We start from the raw sequence: 22205 nt of genomic DNA, 5'->3' as shown, positions 1-22205 counted from the left end.
GTTGGGGATTTTTCTTTCTTGCCTTAACTTCCTGGTACAATTGTCTAATGATTATTTGCATAATCAGCAGCACACAGACACATACACACTCAGTTGCAGCAGACACGTGATACTTGAGGCCTTTGTATATGAAAATAAGTTTGGTAATATTGAAGAAGATAACAGTTTTACAGTGTCATGAAAAAAGACAGCTAAAGAATTCTGCAGGGGCCTTTGGCATTTCCATTTCTTCTTCTGTATGTATAATTGATCCAATGATTGTTATGATTGTTAAATGTATTGTTACAGTTTAATTTAACCTGATTTTGAGTATATTGCTGATTGTAGTGTCAAATTTGATGCATTTCCCCACAGTGCCACCAGTTGGCCAAACTGCTGAAGTACAACAACACAAGAAACTTGGCCTGTTCACTCCCATCCATTGTTTATTTTACTTTAATTGACACAAGAAGTAGAAAACATGGTTATATACAGTCAGACAAACACCTACACAATTAGCAGAATCATGCATCTGCCACGTGTCTACATGCTGAATAAGGAACAGCAGGGGCTAGACAGTGTAGTTAGTGTAGTGCGAGTGAGTTACTATACAGTCACATGGCAGTTTACAATTTGAAAACCTGACGGAACGAGTATTATATAAAAAGGAGCTATATTTACTTTAATATTATCAGCATGAATACGAAAGATACACAGTCAAGCTGCAGTCTTTCAGTAAGATTACACTTCGTAAAAACGGGGACGAAAAATGACTAAATACAGCTCGTAAGATGCATGCATGATGGTCGTTATGGATGATGATTATGGGATGTATCCATCATAACACGAAGTTGCAGGAGGTAGCTCAGCCTGCGTGTCAGAGGCAGAAACCTTTACACAAACATGTAACACGTACTGGAAGCTCCACTGAGTATTGCATATCTACATTTAAGGAATAGTTTGACATTTTGGGAGACTCACTTTGCTGCATTGAGATGAGAAGATGAATACCACTCTAACATGTGTGTACTGATCATATAGCAGGAGCAGACAGCCAGTCAGCTAAGTTTAGCTAAGTAGCTTGCTAGCTCATGTACCATTTTGTCATGTAAAAAAGAAAAACAACAGTATTTCTCCTGTATAATGAGGCTAAAGTACATTAATGGTGAATAGTTGGACATATTTAGCCAATCTGTGGTCTAATTACTGTTCCTTAAAAAACTGCTGCTTTGTTATCCAATCAAATGGATAACCAATGTAACAAAATCATTAACCGAATTTAGATATGAGTAAAACAAATCAGCAGACCCAGACCTTTACAGCTTTGATCATAGTTAAGCAGAAAGACCACTAGCTTGGCCCCATTCACATATAGCAAATGTAGCCTAGCGGTACCTTTTAGGCTCTAAAACTTAACTTATTGTTTCTCATTTGTGTAATTAAGTCAAAAGAATTGCACAAACGGCAAAATTTTATGTGAATTAAACAATCATTTTAAATTTCACAAACTGATACTACAATGCTACTTAGATCATTTTAAAGGTGCAGATGGATTTTGTTGCCTTAGGATAAAGCTAGGCTAGCTGTTTCCGTACTGTATGCTAAGCTAAACTTGCCCTCCCACTCCTGCTACATGTTTAATTTACTGAAATGAGAGTGGTGTTAATCTTCTAATTCTCAGCTTTAAGGTTGTGATTATAATAGTGTTATTAGACGAGTACAAAAGTATTTTAAAAGATACAGTAATCCAACATCACCCTTCCTCTTTTAACCACTGGAACATGTCTCCTTTTCTAACTGTATGTGGTTGGTATCACACCACCTTCCTTCCAACTGATACACTCTGCTGCTTCCTACAGAATATTCCAGTGTCCCATGCAGCACACATCCGAAAAATTGTTCATCAAACACTTTCTACAAAACCAGCAAACACAGTTACACCTTTCAGTAACCAGACCTCAGAGTATTTGTTCATGTGGTTTTCCAGCTCTACTCCCTCTACAGTATTGTCAATTTAAAAGAAGCACAAGCCATTAACTGGCAATATAATCTCTATCAGCCTCACAAGCTCTACAAACATGCTACTCCCACTGTGACCCATTACATCAGCACGTCTCAGTGGTCTCACAAATTGCTTACACTATTACAAAACTCACACAGGATCTCTTTCTGGTTTCTTTCCAGTCATCTGAACCCTGTGTTTAGTAACTAAGACTGAAGATGAGCTCTACAGGAGCTACATCTCACACATCAGTCTGTTATTCTACTGCACAGCTGAGCCACAGGGACATGAGAGTTTGTCAGTGCCCTGCTTATAGGCACCTCAGCAGCGGTGGTGCTACCCTGTGGCTACCCGCCCACTTTAGACAAACGGATTCATCACACGTACGTAGCCACACGCATCACACATGTGGGTTAGCTGTTCCTCTGCTCAGCCTCCCGATGTGCCGAGGAGGAGCTCTGGCTGTCCTCCAGGTCGTCTCCTTCTGCAGGACAATCAGGAAAAGGAGAACATTTGAACTGGAATTAAAAATACCATATTAGTGTTATTGTCTGTATTCACATACATACTTTATTTGTCCTAAGCTTCTTGGACTGATGATTGGACTTTTTAACCAAAAAGCCATATAATTTCACGATTTGATGAGGGGAGAATTGAATAGCTCAACCAGATTTAAAATTTTGTCCCCCCCCCCCTCAAAATCAAGTGACTTTACACTTAACCAACGACTGTAAGATTGTTAGTTCTAATTATTTCCTTAGCACTAAGCCCTTAAGTTATGCGACTAATACACAGAACTATCAGAATCAGAATTAGAATTATTTTTATTGCCATGTATATTTGCACATACAGGAAATTGTCATGGTGTGTGTGCACTTTACAAACAACAAATTAAAAACAAAATTATCGAACAATATAAAAAACAACAATATATACAGTAGAAGAGTTACATGCGGTTTTAAGGTGCAGAGATTATCAACCCTTTTAAAGGTCATGCTGTGCAGCTTCCACATATTTAAATTTGTTTCCCCACATAGTTGTTCCGACAACCAGCAAGACAGTCTCCCTTTGTTTAGAATGCATACACGTATGAAACATGGCGTAGAATATAATCAATAAAGCAGAACATAAACCCTAAACCACAGTAAACCTTTACTCATGCCTGCACACCATGCATTATAAAAAAACAGTAAAATGGCCATCAATTTCTTTCAATTTGGGAAACCCAGCTATTATGAGCAGGCAGAAAGTGGGAGTATATAACGAGCAGACTAATAATGTAACATTGAAAGGTATCTTTAAAGCACTTAAACTGCACCTGTACTTCACAACGTAAACCCCTTTTATGCAGATGCTTAACCTTCCAAAAGGAAACTTGCAATGCAACAGGACAACTCTTGAAGCAGAGTTTGACTCATGTTGTTGGAGAGCAAACACCTCGACTCTTGAGTACACGGTTTGAGAAGTTCAATGAGAGTAGACTAGATGACTTATATCATAGGTCGATCATGAGCCCAAACTTGTTCATCCTGAAAAAACTTTCATAATCAGCTGAAATGTGTGGTAATCCATGTAAAGGACAATCAGAATCATTCTCAGGAACCTGGCTTGTATTTAGTGTATAAATTACTTGCGTTGAAACAAGAATGCGGCAGAGATATGGTCAAATGTAATAGTGAAGAACCTATAGTGTATTAAACAGCCTGTGGTCACAGTGTCTGCTCAGGTGCAAATAGAAAAGCAACAATACTGTAACTAACCTAAACTTCTTTAAGCAAGACACTACACCAAATACTATATTGTTTAAGCTATTGTAGCTGTTCTACTGCCATGTGTGAACACAGTATCTTAGAGTACTCACCTCCCCCTCCTGCGTTGATGTGCATCTGGGACAGAGACAGGGTGAGGGGCAGCTCTCGTCCCTCTGGGTCGGTGGGACTCTGTAGGATGTCGTGCATGGCGTTCCTTCGTCCTGTCCTGCCAGAGGCGATGAAGTCTGCGTACGTGGCCTCAACATCAGACATGGCTCGGGCATCGTTCACACAGCAACACCTGGGAGAAGAAAAATGAAGCTCAGCACACACCTCATATACATACTTCCCTAATATGTAAGTTATTGTCCAAACATTGTGCAGCCAGTGATTTCCCAGTAAAATTGGATACAGCTAGACATCCTTTGACTTTACATTCATGTAGATATTTATTATGAGGTATCAGAAAGGCAGAGTACTGAGACTACATTTTAAACCCGGATGTAATGATTAATGTAATTTTAAACCCACAGTGCTTTACAGGCACAGAACCATGAGCTTAGCTTTTCAATATTAGTTTATGGACATCTACTAAGTGTGTCATGCTAACCCAGGCTGCCAGCCCATAATTAGGCCCACAGGTCAAGTATCACGTGAAGCTGGGACAACTTGTCTACACAGGCTGACACGATGACACAATGTGACTTGTATTGTGTGTTGGGGTCTGGTTTCAGCAGCCACTCACCCTCAGTGACAGCTCCACCAGAGCAACAGCCCCGAGCTACATTACCAGGGAGGGACTTCACCGACAATCCAGATCGACGGCCCCACATCACATCCCCCGATCCAACAAATATATCAACACAATACAACACACATAGAAATAACCGTAATCACCGAGAGTGAGCAGCGACCACGAGTCCAGCCGCCTCACATGACACAACGTGTCAGCTCGTTCAAAACAACGAACCCACAAGAATCACATCAGCAGCTTTGGACAAGTCCTCGATCCGCTCTCATGGCCGCCACATCTTCCTCCTCCGCGGCCAATCAGCGGCCAACCACCCGCTTCTGAACGCTGATTGGACAGGAGACACAAAAGGATGAGAGGAGAGCACCAGCCTCATGATGCTTTCACCGTTCCCTCGTAAAATCTGCCATCCAATCTGTTGGTGGATGTTTTTTCCTTTAAAACATACACCTTTAAACTTTATTAATATCGACATATTTACAAACAAGGCATATATATATATATACAGTATATATATAATCCTTCCAAAAAATTCCAATAAAACATATAACATAACAATGTGTCCACATACATTTGCAGATTAATAGACAGTATACTAAATAAAATAATGATTAAGATAACATATACAAATATTAAAAAGAACAAACATAACAAAGAATTATATGTATAGTGTTAAAGAGAAAGCTGGGAAGAGTATTTTACTTACATTGTTGTATTAATTAAATAGATAGATAATAAGATTGTTAATTTTACATTACCTATGAGTTGTGAAGTCCTTTATCTTCTTTAAATTCAAATAGGAAAGTTGTTAATGTGGGGTAAAATCCCCTTTGTGTGAATTGGCCTTTCAGGATCAGCAAATGATCAACAATCAGCATGTCTAAATTTGTTAAAACATTTGGCACACAAGTTTATATCAAGATTAATCATGACATATGATGTTATTGTTGGCTGCCGGGCTTGTTTTTTTTACCAGCCAAAAACAGACACAGCTTCAGCAATGAGTAACCTAATGAGTAAAACAGCAAAGTCAACACTGCAGTTTAAATGGAAACAGAGTATGCATATTTGCAGACTGATGAATTTGTTTAGTATTATGTGTAAATTTGACAAGATCTATTGATTAAACGATTAGTCAGTTGATGGAGAATTAATCTGGGAATTTTTTTTATTGTCAGATATTTGTTTCGGTCAGCATTCTTCCCACAGAAAGGCAACATTTCATGGTCCCAGCTTCTCAAATGTAAGCGCCTACAAATGTTTCCGGTCTAATATTATTGTATATTTAATATGTTCCGGAGTGTAATCTAATGATTTATTGAATGTTTGACAAAGCCTTTTATTTTTGTGTTAAAGACTTAGAGGAACCACAAGGTAGACTAACTGCAGTCATATAATCAATGATTACAGTATAACAAGTTTATATATCCATATAATTTTTATTGCAACCACAGCTGTTTAATTTACAACCCACTGCAACACATGCAGCGGAAGTACAGCTGAAATATTATCCAGATAAAGAATGAGCTTGATCTAGCATAGTGTTTACAAGGTCTATTAGCACCACTCTGTATTATACAGCAAGCTTTTAGTCACCAGAGTGAGACAAAATCATGTTGTATAATTAGAAGGAAAAACATATCCTCATTCAACTCTGACATATAAATTCCTCTTTAAAATATTTTTGGATTGAAAGATTTCATATGAGCAGATACTGAGCACTCAAGGACACACTGTGTATTAGTCCTCAGGATATTTTCTCTGCGATGACGTAAAGGTAGACTCGAGAAAAGACAATGCAATGGTAGTGTAATATACCCTCTGACCACATGGTGGGGCTCTTGTCAGGATGAATGAATGCATCGTTACGTGCTCACTTGTCTTTGAGCCAAACCTAGTGTTTTCACTGCTGTATTTTGACAATGAGGATCCTGTGAGTGTTCCGTGTCGTTTGTGTTGTGTCTTGTATGATTATGATAGAATTTAAATATGTTATAACACAATTTAAGTATTGGTTACCAGTTACATCCAGCAGCAACAACAACAGATTCACAATGTGTTTCCTCTTGCAACACAGGATATGGATCACATAGTGTGACTCAATGTCTGAATTTAACACAGAATTTCAAGTTGTTATTAAAGGTAATAAACAGGGCTATGCAAGGATGACATTTTCTTATGTATAATTTATCATTGTACTGAAATACCCTTGCGTTTTAAACGGTAAATTAAAACCCCCTGAAAATCTTTTCTTCTCACTCTGCTGCAATGACGTACCGTTGTCCTCCAGGATATGGTGACATCACTGCTGGGTGAGGTTCTAGGCAGAGAGAACAGAGACTCCCAAGCAATTAAGCCACCAACCAAAATCAAAAAAACGAGACTTTTGACCGCTGTTATTCCTGAAAACCGAAGGATATTGATTTGAGCTTATTTGATCACCTATGTGTAAATTAACGTCCTGTAATAATGATCTCATTGGTCATTTGGGGACATGGGAAATTGGAAGGCTGATGACATTTGTTATTTTCATCGTTTTTTCGTCTAGTTTGGGAACCAATTCAGCAGAGCACACTTCATCACACCCATCATCACACCCATCACAACACTGCTCGTCAGCTTGGTGTTAAATTGCTCTTTAAGTACAATTAAAATTTCAACTACACAACAGCAATTTCTGGAGAGGGTTAGGATTCAGTGTGTTACACAATGAAAAGTATCTTGTCTGCAATCAGTGAGACAGCATTAGTAGGATCATTTCAGAATTATGAATACTAACTGGTAATCATACTAATAATAAACTACTACTACTGCTAATAATAATAATAATAACAATGATAATGATAATGATAATGATAATGTATTAACATATCATAAAAACAGCAGGTAAAGCTAACAAAAAGTGCCATGACTGCAGCCAGGGACCACTGTGAGTAACTCAGGCTGTGTTGCTGTGGAAACATCTTCCTGACTTTTGTATTCGTGGCGTAGGATTTCAGTATAACACATCTGGGCAGTTGTGAAAAGGATTGTGATAAGGAGCAAAGAGCTGAGATCAGATCTCTGCCACCAGCTTCAGGAACTGTGTGGAGCCTCTTCACTGTTAGATCTGTGCTGGTGGCAGGATCCACAGAGGCACAGCTCACTTCACTGGTTCTTTATACTGCCGTGCTATACCCCTTTGTAATCTTTTCCAGTACCACTCAGTTGTTTGCTGAAACTGGTTCCTCCACAATAACCTTCAGACCATCCATGATTACCGCATTGAAGTTGCAGAATTTAACAATTGAAATTAATATACAGGTATCATAATTTAAAAGTCATATATAGCTGTTTGAGAAAAGTTTAAATTAGCTTTTTGCCCCGTTTTTCCTCGTTTGCAGGGGCTGAGATATGTTCAGTAGGATTCATAGCCTTTTCTGAGAAACGTGTGGAGCCAAGCACACTCAACAATACTCTTTTGTGATATAGAGCTGAAATAAATAAATAAATAATCCTTTATATAGAGGGGTTTCAAGCTCACTTTTCATCCTTTAGCTAGAGGGAACAATCATGGTTTAACTTTAAAGGTTGAGTGTGTATAATTTAGAGACATCTAGTGGTGAAGTTGCATGTTGCAGCTGAATACAGGCCTCCCATTGTAAACATAAAAAATAACCTGTGGTAACCTTCAGTTGTCATAAAACTCAAAGATGTTTAGTTTGTCCAGTCTGCGCTACTTTAAAAAACATGGCTGACTTTGGTTAGATGAACCGCCCCTAAATTTGGGTATAAAGTATTTCCATATAAAGGGCCCGTTCTAGGGTAAAGAAAACAATAATTTGTACAGTTTAGATGAAACAGACTGTGAAAATATCACTACGAGTATTTTATATAAACATTTTGCATATATCCCTTTCAGCTTAACCTTACATACTATAAAATAGCATTTAAAATTCATAAAGAGAAGTGTTTTATTTTACCTCAGTGAGGTTTTTATTTGAAAAGCAGTTTTCCAAATTCTGTCTAAAATCAAAATGTCCTTACTTTATAACTATTGATCATTCATTATGTGATCAGAGAGCAGAGGTAAATGGTCAGTGTTTCTTGCAGGAATTTTTAATAATTAATAGTGCAAGTCAAATCTGGTGGTTGTGAAGACCAATTGTTTACCCACAAGCTGAAATAGACTTAGAAATGATCATGATGCTTTAATGTGGAGGAAGATGCATGCACATACTGTATATCAGCACAATCAAGTGCAAGCACAAGATTCAGAAGAAAATGTTTCAAGTTTTCCTTATTGGTCGTAAGAGTCTGTCAGTTCTTTGGGAGATAACGTTAATGTTCAGACCTATCTCATTGAAAATCATTGCATCAGCAAATGCTATGTTTTGTAGGAAGCATTATGTGCTGTTATTGTGCTTATTGACGCACAGTAAACTGCTCACTAACATCATACTTTTTTGTTTTCCATCAGCATATTTCAGTTTGAAATAATAATTTATCTGTTTCTATCAAAATGCTTTTATTGCAGATCAAACCACAGAAGGACTCTGAACCCATTATCCAACCCAGGTATGTTCCAGTGAGCTCAGTGCAGTTTGTTGATACAGCCTTTCACATAGTGTCTGAATATAATACAGAGATGATGCATTTGTCACAAATGTTGAAAACTGTATATAAATCTTTTATAGGCAGGACTTTCTTCTTTGATCTTGAAAATGGCAAACATTTTGTTTGATCTACATTTGTCATTTATCTGAATTTCTTTAAAGAAAACTATAGGTCTGAGGCAAAAGAAAAGAAAGAAAAACGTGTAATAAAAATGTATATATAAAATGCAGAGGTGCGTAGATAGATATAATTCCAACACATTTAGTAAAAAGAAGTGAATTTAAAAACACTCAACATGAAATGATGGAAGCTACTATCTGGGGTATTCATAAACCATTTGATGGGCTGTAACTTTTCTAGTAAAATGCTGTGATTCATAATATCAAATACTTTTAGAAGTAAGTGCCAATTGCTCAAAAAAACAAGCAATTTCTTATGGACGGATGGTCAGGATTGAGGTTGATCTCTAATTCCTTTGCATACGCTTCTGTGTATTTTATTAGACGGATGCATGGCCTGCGTCTTCCTGCAGTATCTTCAGTAAACATTTCAGTTTTCACTCTCCCGCTGACAAAGACACGGTGCCCAGAGCTTCTTCCTGTCTCTTTGATTTTTAGATGAAGGTTAAACTTCAGAGGGAGGAATTTCGTTACAAGCTGCTCCAACAGAGAAGAACGTGATTCAGTGAACCTCAGTGAAGGCAGTGTCATGTTTTATTCACCACTGAAGATGTGGTTAGCTGTAACCTGAGTGGACCTGAGTCTACAGGAGAATGTAGCAGTTGTGGAGCTGCTCCAGAGATAGGAAGTTATCTCAGCATTTATCTGTTTATCTGTTTTTTGCTTTCAAGTTTTAATTAAGACCAAGATCTTGTGTTTTTTTATACACTGTTAGTTTACTGGGATTTTTTTGAAGAGACATATTTTATTAAAGATAAGTCTGACTCAGTATAGATACGATTATAGCTTTTGCAAAGTCCACATATAAATTATCTATGCCCCACCCTGTATAATAAAAAATGCTTCCTCCTGTCAGTATAAGCTGACATAATATATTTTGTATTGAGTGATGTATCGCGTTATAAGGCTGCTCCTGTTCAAAATAGCACCCAGGAGGAAATTAAAGGTGACTGATGCAAATCAGTCTGCCAAAGTTCAGTTCTTAAAATATCTCTGAAATCTGATCAAGGCAATAAGTTCTTCAGATATGACTTGTACTATGATGCCCGAACATATTTAGAAAGAATACCAAAAGGATAGATAAAATAGATAGATGGATAAAACGCTGATTACTCTCACATTTTCTAAATATCTTTCTGTAGCAGTCAACAAATCAGCCAAAAGTTTAATTAGGGTATATTTTGTATGTCTTCACACAGCTTAACTACAATGGATGTACATATTACATGTGGAACAAGGTCTCTGAAATCAGAGATAATAAAGCAATATATGAGATACAATGTGGCAGATCAGATAATGGGCAATCTTTTCTCAAAAGATTTAAAGCACATGATAGTAACCTTCTATTATTCTCAAACACGTAGATAAACACTATGTGTTATTTTATAACTTTAGAAATATTTGTATATCTCATAATAAATTAAGAGATTTCGGTTAGCAATAACAATCTCAATTGATGATGGCCCTAACCGTAATCCGATCCAAGCCGGATGGAGATGTTCACACTGGTCAGCTCCAGTCCTCATTCTATACAGGATGTGTTTAGACTGCACTGGGTGTTGTGGCAGTGTTCATGACCCAACACACAGTCACTGTAGTTACAAAAAGATGGAAGATAACATTACAATGTCTTTTAGCTGACGCTTTTGTCCAAAGCGACAATTAGTACACTCAACATTCATGAGGTACCATTTAGGGGTTCAGTATCTTGCCAAGGACACTTCGGTATGCAGATGGGAGAGAGTGGGGTTTGAACCACACCGCCTGGTATAACAATAGGATTGTTGGTTGATTGTAAGCCTAGTTGTTAAGATATTTCAACCTGGGCATATTGGTAGATTGACTCATATTCCCATCCATAGATCCATGCTGTTTTCGTCACCAAAAAAAGTGTAGAAAATAAGTAGGCTACCATATCGGGCCATATGGTAACAGAGGATTGATTCACATAACCTGGAACTCGCTTTGATTGCTAATAAGTTCAATAAGTCCTCTGACAAAATTAGCAATTTAAGATCTAATCACAGTGAGGGCAAAATTGAGAAAATTAGGATTTACTTATTAATAACAGGAAATGGCCCAGATATTTTATCCAGATATGGATCACATATTGCTACCAGACTAAATTGGAGTCTATCAATCAAAGTTTAAAATTGTGTGTGCTTCTCTCTGTGTGTGTGTCTGTGTGTGTGTGTTTGTGTACCTGTTGTGTATAGTCGAACTATTTCACCTTTTCTGTCTCGCTCTCTCACTCACATGATATCACTAATAAGCAACATGGTGGGTGCTGTGTTGACAGTTTCAAAATTCACATAAAAAACCTCATCACAGCACTCTGACCAAAGCCCAAAGCCCACAGGTTCACATAATCTCTTGTGTTAGCATAGATTTAAATGAGCATGTGTTCCTCCCTGCAGCATTGTGCCTCACACAAACACACACACACACACACCTACGAGCAGCTTCTTATGCAATACTGTATGAACACATTTTTCCCTACTGATGGACACTCAGCAGCTCCACTGGAGCAGACAAGTGCCTGGCTTAAGGGGACTTCAATTTTTAGATTAGGTCAGATGAAACTTTAATGATCCCCGCGGAGATGTCAGGTCATTAGAGCAGCGGAGGAGAGGCGATGGATAAGAATAGCTGAAATGGAGTGTAGGGCAGGAAACAGCAAAAAGACAGTGTACTGTGAATTATACAGCAAGTAAAGGAATTTACACTAAGATTAAGAGCAGCTCCTATTGTTGCAACACAAATACATATGCTACCATGTAGTGACATTGAAATATTTGGTGTGAATTTAAATTGCTGGCTCTTCCGCTGTATGACATTTTGACTGTGGTGTGTGGAGATAATCAAAACATTCAAATTAATTTCTCGCGCAGTGAAGCACACAGTGCATGCGAGAACAATGCGTGCAAGATTTTGTTTGCCATTGATGCCATTGACAGTGGCATTTGGAAATAGCTTACAGTTGACTGCACAAAGAAATATGTTAGACAAAGAGGGACTGAGAGAAAGAGGGAGACAAATATAGATAGAGAGAAAGGAGGATGTACAGAGCTCAGATCAACTGGGTTACAAACTCTTTTCTAGTCTCCTTTTGTGATCTGACTATCTCTTGTGAAGGCTTTGTCCTGGTTTGGCGTGTGCATGTATTATCTCGTTCCAGTTCGGGTGGTGTTTTGGAGGCAGAAAAATTGGTTCATTCTGGACACAAAGTAAAACAATGGGCTTGGTTCAAATGGCCATTGGGATGTGAAAAAAAACTAACTTTAGAGTGTAGCTTACTTTACCCCAACTTTTGGTTGAAGGGCCTTTCCATGGAAATTACAAAAAATCCTTGACAATGCACACAAACACACACACACACAAAAGTGACAAAAGACTAGCTAAATTATCAAGGTTATCTAGCTATGAGCGACGACTGCAGTAGCAGCACACACACTTTTGGGATAAAAATGTCACCTGAAATATAGGGCTTCTCGGCTACGGAGTGTCCTGATAGCCAAGAACATGGTCTTTCAAAGCTGTTTGAACCAATGGCAGGACAGGATGGTGGACGCCTCTGAATGGTAAACAATGTGGTGGTTTAGGGGTTTAGTTTTGGTACAGATTTGAAAATGAGGCCACCTTTCCTTTGACATTTATATCTAAATGCCACAATGTAGAGACATTCCTAACCATTGACTCAATGGAAGCCTTAGCTCTGCAACGTTTCCTGAATTGCAGGCAGCACCTGAACGTACAGCAGTTAAGCTCCAACTGGGATTTAAACCCTGGTCCATCCGACTGTGGTTGTTTTATCCCTTCTCTGTCCAGAAGCTTCACAACTCAGTGATCATCCCTTCAGTGTGGAAAGCCTGAACTGACACATCCTCTTTAGCTTGCTCCTGCTAAGGCTCTCAATTGAAAAGAACTAGATGTACTTTTTCTAATGATTATTGTCTTCTGACTGCACTGGCACATGCTGTAGCGCGCAGGTAAAGAGTAGCTGTTTGCCAACCACAAGGTCTTGAGTTTAAACTTACATATGCCAGTATTTATAGAGAAGGCTGGTTAGACAAGGCTTTCTGGTGAAGTGTTTCAAAGACTGGGTGCGAAGTTGAGTCTTTTATTCAGGTTAATTTGCTCTCACCTTTTACCCGAACTCTTTTATGTTCCTGTAATCACTAAGAATTTGCTCAGATCGACAGTGATTGACATCCACCGTTATAACACAGAGAACTTTAGGTAATAATGTAAAAAACAGAAATATTCTACAGAAATATGTTTTGCTTCGGTTGTTAATTCTGTCCACTCTCATATTCTCGGTCAGATTCAGACTCCAACATGTACAGATTCTCCGTTTAGAATCAGTAACTAGTGGCAGAAACTTGGACTATGGGTAGAAAAGGTCTCTGGTTCGTCTCTGGTTCGACTCCATGGAGAAAAAACAAAAAGACGAACCTGGATTGATCTGTCCAAAAATCCAAGAGGATTCTCCCTACCCTGTCTAGTGCCCCTGAGCAAGGCACCTTACTCCCCCAACATCTGTTCCCCATGCGCCCTACATGGCTGCTTACTGCTCTGTGTGTCCTGCACCAGATGGGTCAAAAGCAGAGATTAAATTTCCCTACCTGCATGAGTGTGCCTTTGCATGTCTGTGCATGTGTTTGGGACAAATACATATATCTTAATCTTAAACTTAATTGTGTTTTACCTACTAGTCACTTAAGTGTTTTTCAGACATGTCCTGGGTAAATTCTGGAGAATTTGCTTCAGAGTTTATCCGCAGTTTGCCTTTCACTCATGTACAACAAAGCGGGATGTTTTCTCCGCAGACACATTCACAAAAGCTTCAAATCCTCAAATGTTTCAGGGAAGAGGTTTAGCAAACGGTGTGCAGCAAACAGAGGCAGGAAGTTATTTATTAACTCTGCTGCAGAGATCAGGTGATCATGTTTACTGCACCCAGACACCACCGTCAGCTCTAATCACCACAAACTCTCTTAATGTATATGTGTGTGTCTTCTATGACACCGCTTTTTCACTGGGCGATTTTTGTTCATTTTTGCGTCTGTCGCATTCTAGAAGCGTCATCAACCCCTACACTTGTGGGGGATCTTCTGCTGTGTCTGCATATCAACTTCTCCTGGATTTCTACTGACTCTACTAAGAGGTCTCCCTTGGACATTTGTTTTCGCACATTCTGGTGTCCAGTGCAGTTTTACAGTGTGGTTTCAGCACCTCCACACCAGTAAGAGGAGGAGGTGATGACCGCATATATTGCTTCCCCTCTAATGAAGCCTGATTAGCTTGTATTAACGCTAACAGCCAGACGTTTACCTGAGGGTCTAACAGGCAGTTAAGATAAATAAGTAAAAAAATAGTACCTTTTGACGGCAACACATTTTAGTCGCATTGTAATAAAATTAAGAGCGTCTTTATCTCCAGTCATGTAACCTGTTTTCAACAGACTATTTGGATGGTGTTTAGGTATGAAATCAAATCCCTAGCATCTGATTGGGTGACAATAAGTGGGTGTGGCTTAGTTAGAGACATAAGGCTGTAGTGTTCTGTTCCACACACCTACCTCACCCATAAACGTGACCTCAGCAACATCCTTTGGAATTGTAAATACAGCCTTTACTGCTGAAATCGAAACCCTGAAAAGTCAGATACCTAACTTATACCTCTTTACACCAGAGACAGTGTCTATGCGGGTTAACCTGCTAAAAAAAAGATTGACTCCCCTGTTGCAGTTTTTTTTTACCTGGCACATCATATTCAATGTTATAAATGCAGCGGTCTCTCACCTTGCTGCCTTTCTAAATTAGCCTGTTCACCTGGGTGTCATGTTTCCATGACTGCCAAGAAAAACCCAATGTGTAGTGCAGAGTCATCAGACCAGTAAGTGAATGTCAATTGAATCCATCAGACAAAAGCCAGATGATGTTGGGATTTGTGATCAGTGGAGAAGGGGCTTAAGGTATTGCTCTATACCTGCGAGTAAGTGTGGCTTAATAATGAGTTGGATTTGCTAGCTCATCTATGTGCTTTACAGGAAGAAATGTTGTTTGATGTAAAAAAATTTTTTACACAGAATTACTACTTAGAAGTTTAACTTTTTCATTCCACTGTGTGCAGTGAGTCGGAAGGCTGCTGATTTTCTGTCTGTGTACGCATGACTCATTTGCATATTGCTAATGAAATCATTTTAAGTTAAGCTGTATTTGAATGAAGTAGCAATTTTACCGCTCCATCTACCACACCGTGAGTCTGACAGTGACTTACATCCAGACACAAGTCTGCCATACAACTCAAAGAAAGCCTCAGATTTTGAACAACATTCCATTAATGTCCAATCCATTGTCTTCTTATCTGCATATGAAGACACATCTTGTCTGTACATCTTGATTTGCTGATTAAGAGACCAAAAAAAACCACCATAGGAAAGAAAGCAACTGCTCAGCTAAAAGATGAACTGGCAGATTAAACTGCTTAAAGGGGATATATCATTCTTTTCCTTGTTTTCTGTCTAAGGTATAAATGTTGGATGCCCAGAATAAATGTGGCCAACGTTTAAGACAGACCTGTCTATAAAGATGAATATTAAAAAGTATTAAAATGCTAGGCTTCCAGTGGTTTGTTCTATTACCAAGATGAGCTGATCTCATGTGTCCCCACCTCAAGGTGGAGAGACATGGGGGCAGGGTAGATAGTGAACCATCTGCACACTAACTTGGTTCTGATCAGCCCAAGCTGGGTCATCTGGAGGAGGGTGTATGATGTTGAAAAACTTGAAACACCCAATGATTCCATGAACATCACTAAAAACGTGTCCAGAAGTATCAGCAAGATGCACAAATGCTTAAGTATTATTATTGGCATTTAATGGACTCGTAATAACTGATGGTGCAAGTTTATGATACAGTTGGAGACAGAATTGCATTTCAGTAGCAAAGTTAGCTTTGGAATTTCCTGACAGCTTCAGGCTTGATTTTAGCACATTACCCTCACATACCAATATTGATAATTGCATATATAGTAACACATTTAAATACGCATTTTGACTGAAAGACTGAATGCTCTGTGTTGCTACAGATTTTTTTCAGTCCACTCTCATATTCCCTTTCAGATTCAATCCAAAAAGTATACAGATGGATTTGAGAAGTTGACAAAGAATTATGTTGGTTTAGCTACTAGTTACTTAGTTTTACACTTGGCATTCAGAACCTCTTCAACAAAAGGAGGATGAGAGGGGGCTCACAAGCGCAGAGTGGGCTGTCCGTTGACAGGCTTCCAGATATTTGGCCAGTCCGTTAGTGGAGTCCTCGGATACACATGTTGTGTGAGTTCTCCACAGACAGATCAGTAGGCCTTTGTCATCAATGTAATTAACAATAAAGACGATGAAAAAGTATGTTTTGCATCTCATAAAGGTGGGGTCACATCTTATTTTGTAATTGGGTACATAATAATAACTTTTCAATCAAAATCTTGCTACTGAATATGTGATTTTAGATGGTCTTTCATGTTCAGGCTACTTGTGGTGCCCTGTGATGACAGCATGTTTCCCTCTCCTGCTGCTGCTGCTTCTTTGTGGCATTCAATCACGACCCACACCGCACTGCCTCTCATCACCGGTGGGTGTCGCTGCTGCCGATGGTACCCAAGGCCGTGTGTGTTAGAGTCTCTCAGGCGGGGAGTACGGGAGGAGGGGATGTGGGTGTGATGTTGCATTGTAAAATAGAGAGGGGGGCGAGTGAGTGAGTGAGTGAGAGAGAGAGAGAGAGAGAGAGAGAGAGAGAGAGAGAGAGAGAGAGAGAGAGAGACCTCTGCCTCACTCTCTCCACGCCTCCTCTCTCTCTCCCGTGCGCAGTGCTCCGGCTCAGCCGCTCCTCTTCCCACCTCACTTCCTACTCCTCCTCCTCCTCCTCCTCATCCACCACAGCTGGCTGGTAGTCTCCTCTCTCCGATGCAGGCTCGCATCGCTCCCGTCTCACACACACACACCACACCGGACCGGTCACATCGGAGGGGAGGCATGGAATGAATGACTACCCCCCTTTTTTTTTTTTTTTTTCGCATGGTCTGAATTTCGGGGGAAATTCGCACGTCGGACAGGAGGGGAGTCCAGAGGGAAGACGAAAAGGAGGCTCCCCGTCTCCCCCCACCCCGAGGGAATTTATTTTACAGTAAGCAGGCAGCAATGTCAGTTTCCTTATTCCGCTCGCCTCGCAGCCGCCCACCCCCCCTACCCCATCCTCATCTGTGCAAAATGCTTGAGGGGAAAAAAAGACGCTAGAATATGACAGACTGCCCGGAAGGTGGCTGCATGTTGTATTGTGTGCCAGATGTTTTTTTTGTGCTGTCAGTTTCTGAGGCGTGGTGTTTGGGATGCGTTTATTTATTGTGATGCGCTAAAGGGCTGTGGTGCGCTCTGCATTGATCGTGAACTGAAACCACCATCCATCCCTACACCCATCCATCCTTCGCCGGGGTGTGTGGGGGTCGGAGGAGAGAGAGAGAGAGGATGGGGGGTTGGCTGATGCGAAATAACGCTATTACTTTCAGATTGACCTAAATATGAGTGATATTCGACAGATTACCGCGGATGACAGCGGCTCACAGTGGACGGCCGCGCCGCCTTTGTGCGTTGCTTTTTGCGGGAGACTGAGCGTTTGTTTCCCGCGCACATCGGCGGCCGTGCGAGCGGATGAAGAGCACCTTGCTGCCCCAGTGCCCCAGCTCCTGCCTGCATGTCTGCCTGCCGGACGAGTCGCACCATGTTGATCACTACCAACCAGCACAATTCGGTTTCTGATCAGCTCTCCATCGCATTGAACAGTCATTAATTTCATTTATTACCGGGTTGCCAGGACAACTGTGTTCCAACGGTGGTGTTTGCTCGTGCTCGTCAGGATCAGTGTCCTGTGACCTGGCAGAAATCGTGGCCTGCTTGTGCCCCAGTGAATTAGTCCTCATACAGCTTTAACAGCATGGAGGGGCTTAGAGACGCCTCATGGCAACTTCACTCCGGGTTTCCGTCATGACCTGCAGTGGCATACATATCTCAGCTCGCCCCCAAGATGGAGGAGCTCCCCAGCCCTAATAAGAAGTTTAATGTGATGGACATTTGAGGGAGGAGCTCTCGATTAGGCCAGCAGTACAGATGACGTCTGAGAGTGAAATATCTTATTAAGTTGTTATCAACAGGCAGCTTTTATGCACTGACCTTTTTATTGTGCACGTGCAGTAGGTGGTAGCAGATGTTTTCCATAAGGCGTGAGTGGCATTCAAGGTGATGATTGTGTGTTCAGATTCATTAAGGGTGCAGTAGAGAACCGACACTTTCCTTCTTTGATCTCTTCTCCTGCCAGTGGACCAATGGGGAGTCCTACATTCTCTATCGAACATTAGAACCAATCAGAGCACAATGGTCCAGTTGTCAAATGCGAGTTACATACTTTTCATATGGTTTAGCTGTGTTGTGTGAGTTGTGTTTTCACCAGTAGCCCACTGACTTTTCATTGTAAAAATGCGTAGTTTGACATTTTCAGAAATACACTTATTTGTTGTCTTGTCGAGTTAGATAAGGAGATCGATAAAACTCTCTGGTCTGTACAGTGAATATGAAGCTGCAGATGGCAGCCTGTTAGCTAAGAGACGGCACTAATTAACATCTTATAAATTGTCTGTTGGATTTGAACAAAAAATCAACTGACATTAAAGTGTTAACTTCAAAACATTATTGGCCTCATTGCCCATCCCTATTTTGTGGAATCAAAGCTGTCTGCACTGTGAAATCAATTAGACAACAGCTTATTAACTAACAGATATGAAGTGGTATCATTTTCAAAAACATTACAAAATATATATACTTGTGATTTTTTGGGCTGGATTCAAGTTTGATAGTTTTTAGGAAACTAAAGAAGTAAAACTATCCCATATTTTACAAATTAAGTAAAAAGTCAAAATTCTTGAGACTGTTGAGACTGATCGTTCGCCCTCTGAAGAGTTTCAACACCTATGTCGGGAAGGTGAACCCTAACCCTGAACAACCACTCTTGCCCCATAATCCAAAATAAACATTATCAGTGTTTATAAACAAACATTTATTTCATGTAGTGACTGTCTGTGATATGAACATGGTCACAGTCTGACCTCCTTGTCTCCAGGATTCATTTGGTCTGTGAGAGTGCTAACAAACAGCATGTGTTTACTGACTGCTACAAGCCAGACTTATAACATCTCAGAAACCCTCAAAACACACACAGGTGAAACTATGAGCCAGTGATCTTAACTCACAACAATTAACTGATCATGGCTGCAACACTTGGGGCTTCTTTCCCTAAATGTTGCAGCCATTTTTTTGCACAGCATCACAGGAAGCCATAAGTCCCTAATTCACCTGCTACCCTGGGGTATAACATACCACATTTATGTTCTTCACCACAACCTCTCACCTAATTGCAGGAGATTCATTGTGGATAGTGGAGTGACCCCACAGCTTCATCCCTGGTGTAAAGTCTGAAAAGTGCTCACCGCCATGGTTCATCCAAGTGTTAAGAGCGAGCCATCATCCTTCTCCAAAGACTCGCCTCGGCTACTGCAGCCTCAACAGGCTTCATTAAGGTTTTATATTAAGAAGATGATACATGCGTTGTGGCCCAACTCTCAATAACCTCTAAGTGAGACTGAGCTGTGATGTGATTCACTGCTTTCTGCCCAAAATCCAAAAATGTTTAATTGGTCTCTCGACTTAGACTAATGGATGCTGCATTCAATATTCTTTACAGGACTAAAACATAAAGGAAGACAGACAACGTGATATCAGAGTGGGCACTGATTTTAATTGTTATGGTACATTTGACGTTACGATGTTTCCTGGATCTGAGAACTCATGAGCTGTGGCAATCAGCATTTTATTTCCTATTTTCTAACTAAATATTTGAAGCAGCTAGACAATCTGTGTTTAAACTGCAGGCACGTTCTACTAAATTAATCAGTACCTCAAGGAGCACAGAGCTAGGAAATCAAGAACAAACTGCAGCGAGAGAGGAGAACAGCATCTACTTTTTGAAACTAGCCGTCAGGGATACTACAGATACTGTATATACGGTATATAGGGGGCTGTTAAATACTTAATTAGTATGAAACATCATGTGACCCACTTTTTTAACAGTATAAGCATGCTTTAGTAATTTCAAAGTTAAAGTGATTTTTCATGAATGCTTAGCTTGTTTAACCCCTGTAGACGCTGAGTTTACATGGAGGAAGCAGCAGCTGTATTTATCTAGGGAATTCTTGATGGTTATGGTTTTATTAGTAGCACTGCTAATAATTATATTATGCAAATACTTAACAAATGTTATAATATTGAATATGTTCATACGCGTTATTTTCTAGGCCCAAAGTCTTGCTGTCGATGCTACTGCAGCCTTCAAAAAGTGCTTGTGCTACAATAACAATTATTTATCACTAGTCTGTCACTATCTGTACCTTTTTTCCCCAAACAACAATTGTCCTACATGAGATAAAATGACAATCACGGGCTGAGATGGTATTTGCCCCCGCCACAAACGCTTGTTATATGTGAACCAGCCATTCATTGTCCTAACCTGATAATCTCTACTGATAACCTTGTTCAGAGAGAGAGAGAGAGAGAGAGAGAGAGAGAGACTGACTGTGTGTTGGTGGGTCACTGTATTCCAATCATGGCAGTGTCTGATTCATATCACAGCTGGTGACCCCCCCCCCCCCCCTCTCCTCCAGTTGAGTAGATGGAGAAGATGGGTTGCCAGGTCAACAACAGCTTTACTCCTTGAACTGTTCAGGGCAGATATTCAGTAGGAGATTCAAAAAGCTGGACAAGTCGCTGACACTATACCAATCATGAGCAAGAGATGTAGAGAAAGTAAAATGATGAAAATGATGTGTTGTGGCCTACAGCCTTTATCAGGGTTACATACTAATGCTACAGTAATTTATTTATATATAAAAAATATATATAATATAAACAAAAGAATAGAACAGCTATTGCCAACCAATATAAAACCAGTGATTGTGCCATTATATTAGGTTTTCCACTCTTATAATTAAAAAAGCATATTGTTAACTTATTGCAATTTAACATTCTACATTTTAGAGCTAGGTCGGTGCACATTTACTATTATCCCCATAGGGATAAATGAGCTGTAAAACTGCATTAGCATTGTTCGACCTTGATTCTTGACCTCTTCAAGGTCATACATATGTTGCTCGCACCATCGTCTTTTATAAACTACTGTTGTATTTAGCTGTTTAGCATTGCAGTGTGTGGATACTAGTTAAACACCTTCAGATGTGTTGCATAATTGGATACAATTTGACATCTGCTCCTGTTTCTAATGTCATTTAATTTGCTCCTCGATCACAATAGCACTTCATCATATTGGCAGATGATACTGTGCTGATACCGGAATCCTTTACAAGGCATTTAGAAATAGTTTTTGTAAAGTTATCTAGTTTTTCTTGTATAATCTGTATTTCAAAAGCCACAATTTCACCTTCTATTAATGCAGCCTCATGCCACTAGCAATGATGAGATGAGAGTGAACGAGGTGAACGAGACCTCGGAGGTTTAATCAGTCGTCTTTTCTCCTACTCCACAACCAGTTTTTATTCATCAAACTGGTCGTCTTCAGAACAAATTAACTCCAAGTTAAGTGATTTCACTTAAGGCAGTTTATTAGAGTTTGCACAGCTCCCTCTGGAGCCTCAGACATCAGCAGATACTCTGTCTTCCTTAGAGAAGCTCACTGCCGTCACTGCGGTCACCTTCAGCTCTTGCATGTTGTTGGGTGACTCCTGCCTTTAGTCTGCTCCTCAGGAAGTGGAGAGCAGCTCAGTCAAATTGAGACTGGGTAACTGACTCAGCCAGTTGAGGATATTCCACCTCCTCACAGTGAAAAACT

At 39.9% G+C, this 22205-nt stretch overlaps 1 protein-coding gene across 2 annotated transcripts; it reads right to left on the bottom strand.

The window, feature by feature from the left end:
- Window positions 1-408: 408 nt before the first annotated feature.
- Window positions 409-4769, bottom strand: LOC133967930 (cAMP-dependent protein kinase inhibitor alpha-like). Of its 2 annotated transcripts, none has more exons than XM_062403638.1 (3): window positions 4478-4769; window positions 3843-4033; window positions 409-2465 (listed from the first exon to the last, which is right to left on the bottom strand). In XM_062403638.1, exons 2-3 carry the CDS (start codon window positions 4003-4005, stop codon window positions 2395-2397), a joined length of 234 nt encoding a protein of 77 aa, XP_062259622.1. In that variant the 5' UTR covers window positions 4006-4033; window positions 4478-4769; the 3' UTR covers window positions 409-2394. The 2 variants fall into 2 exon arrangements, with proteins under 2 accessions (XP_062259622.1, XP_062259623.1); XM_062403639.1 differs by having other exon boundaries at window positions 4630-4767.
- Window positions 4770-22205: the final 17436 nt, after the last annotated feature.

This window comes from Platichthys flesus, chromosome 14, assembly GCF_949316205.1.
Source record: "Platichthys flesus chromosome 14, fPlaFle2.1, whole genome shotgun sequence".
NCBI classification, from domain to species: Eukaryota; Metazoa; Chordata; class Actinopteri; order Pleuronectiformes; family Pleuronectidae; genus Platichthys; species Platichthys flesus.
Note: the sequence above shows the minus strand (reverse complement) of the source record. Positions and strands in the feature narration are given on the sequence as shown.

Bases quoted from the DNA above. Each gene is read 5' to 3' on its own strand.
- LOC133967930 (XM_062403638.1), bottom strand. From the start codon at position 4,005: ATGTCTGATGTTGAGGCCACGTACGCAGACTTCATCGCCTCTGGCAGG. The intron at 2,466-3,842 runs GTGAGTACTCTA...ATTGTCCTGCAG, and splicing joins CATCAACGCAGGAGGGGGAG to AAGGAGACGACCTGGAGGAC.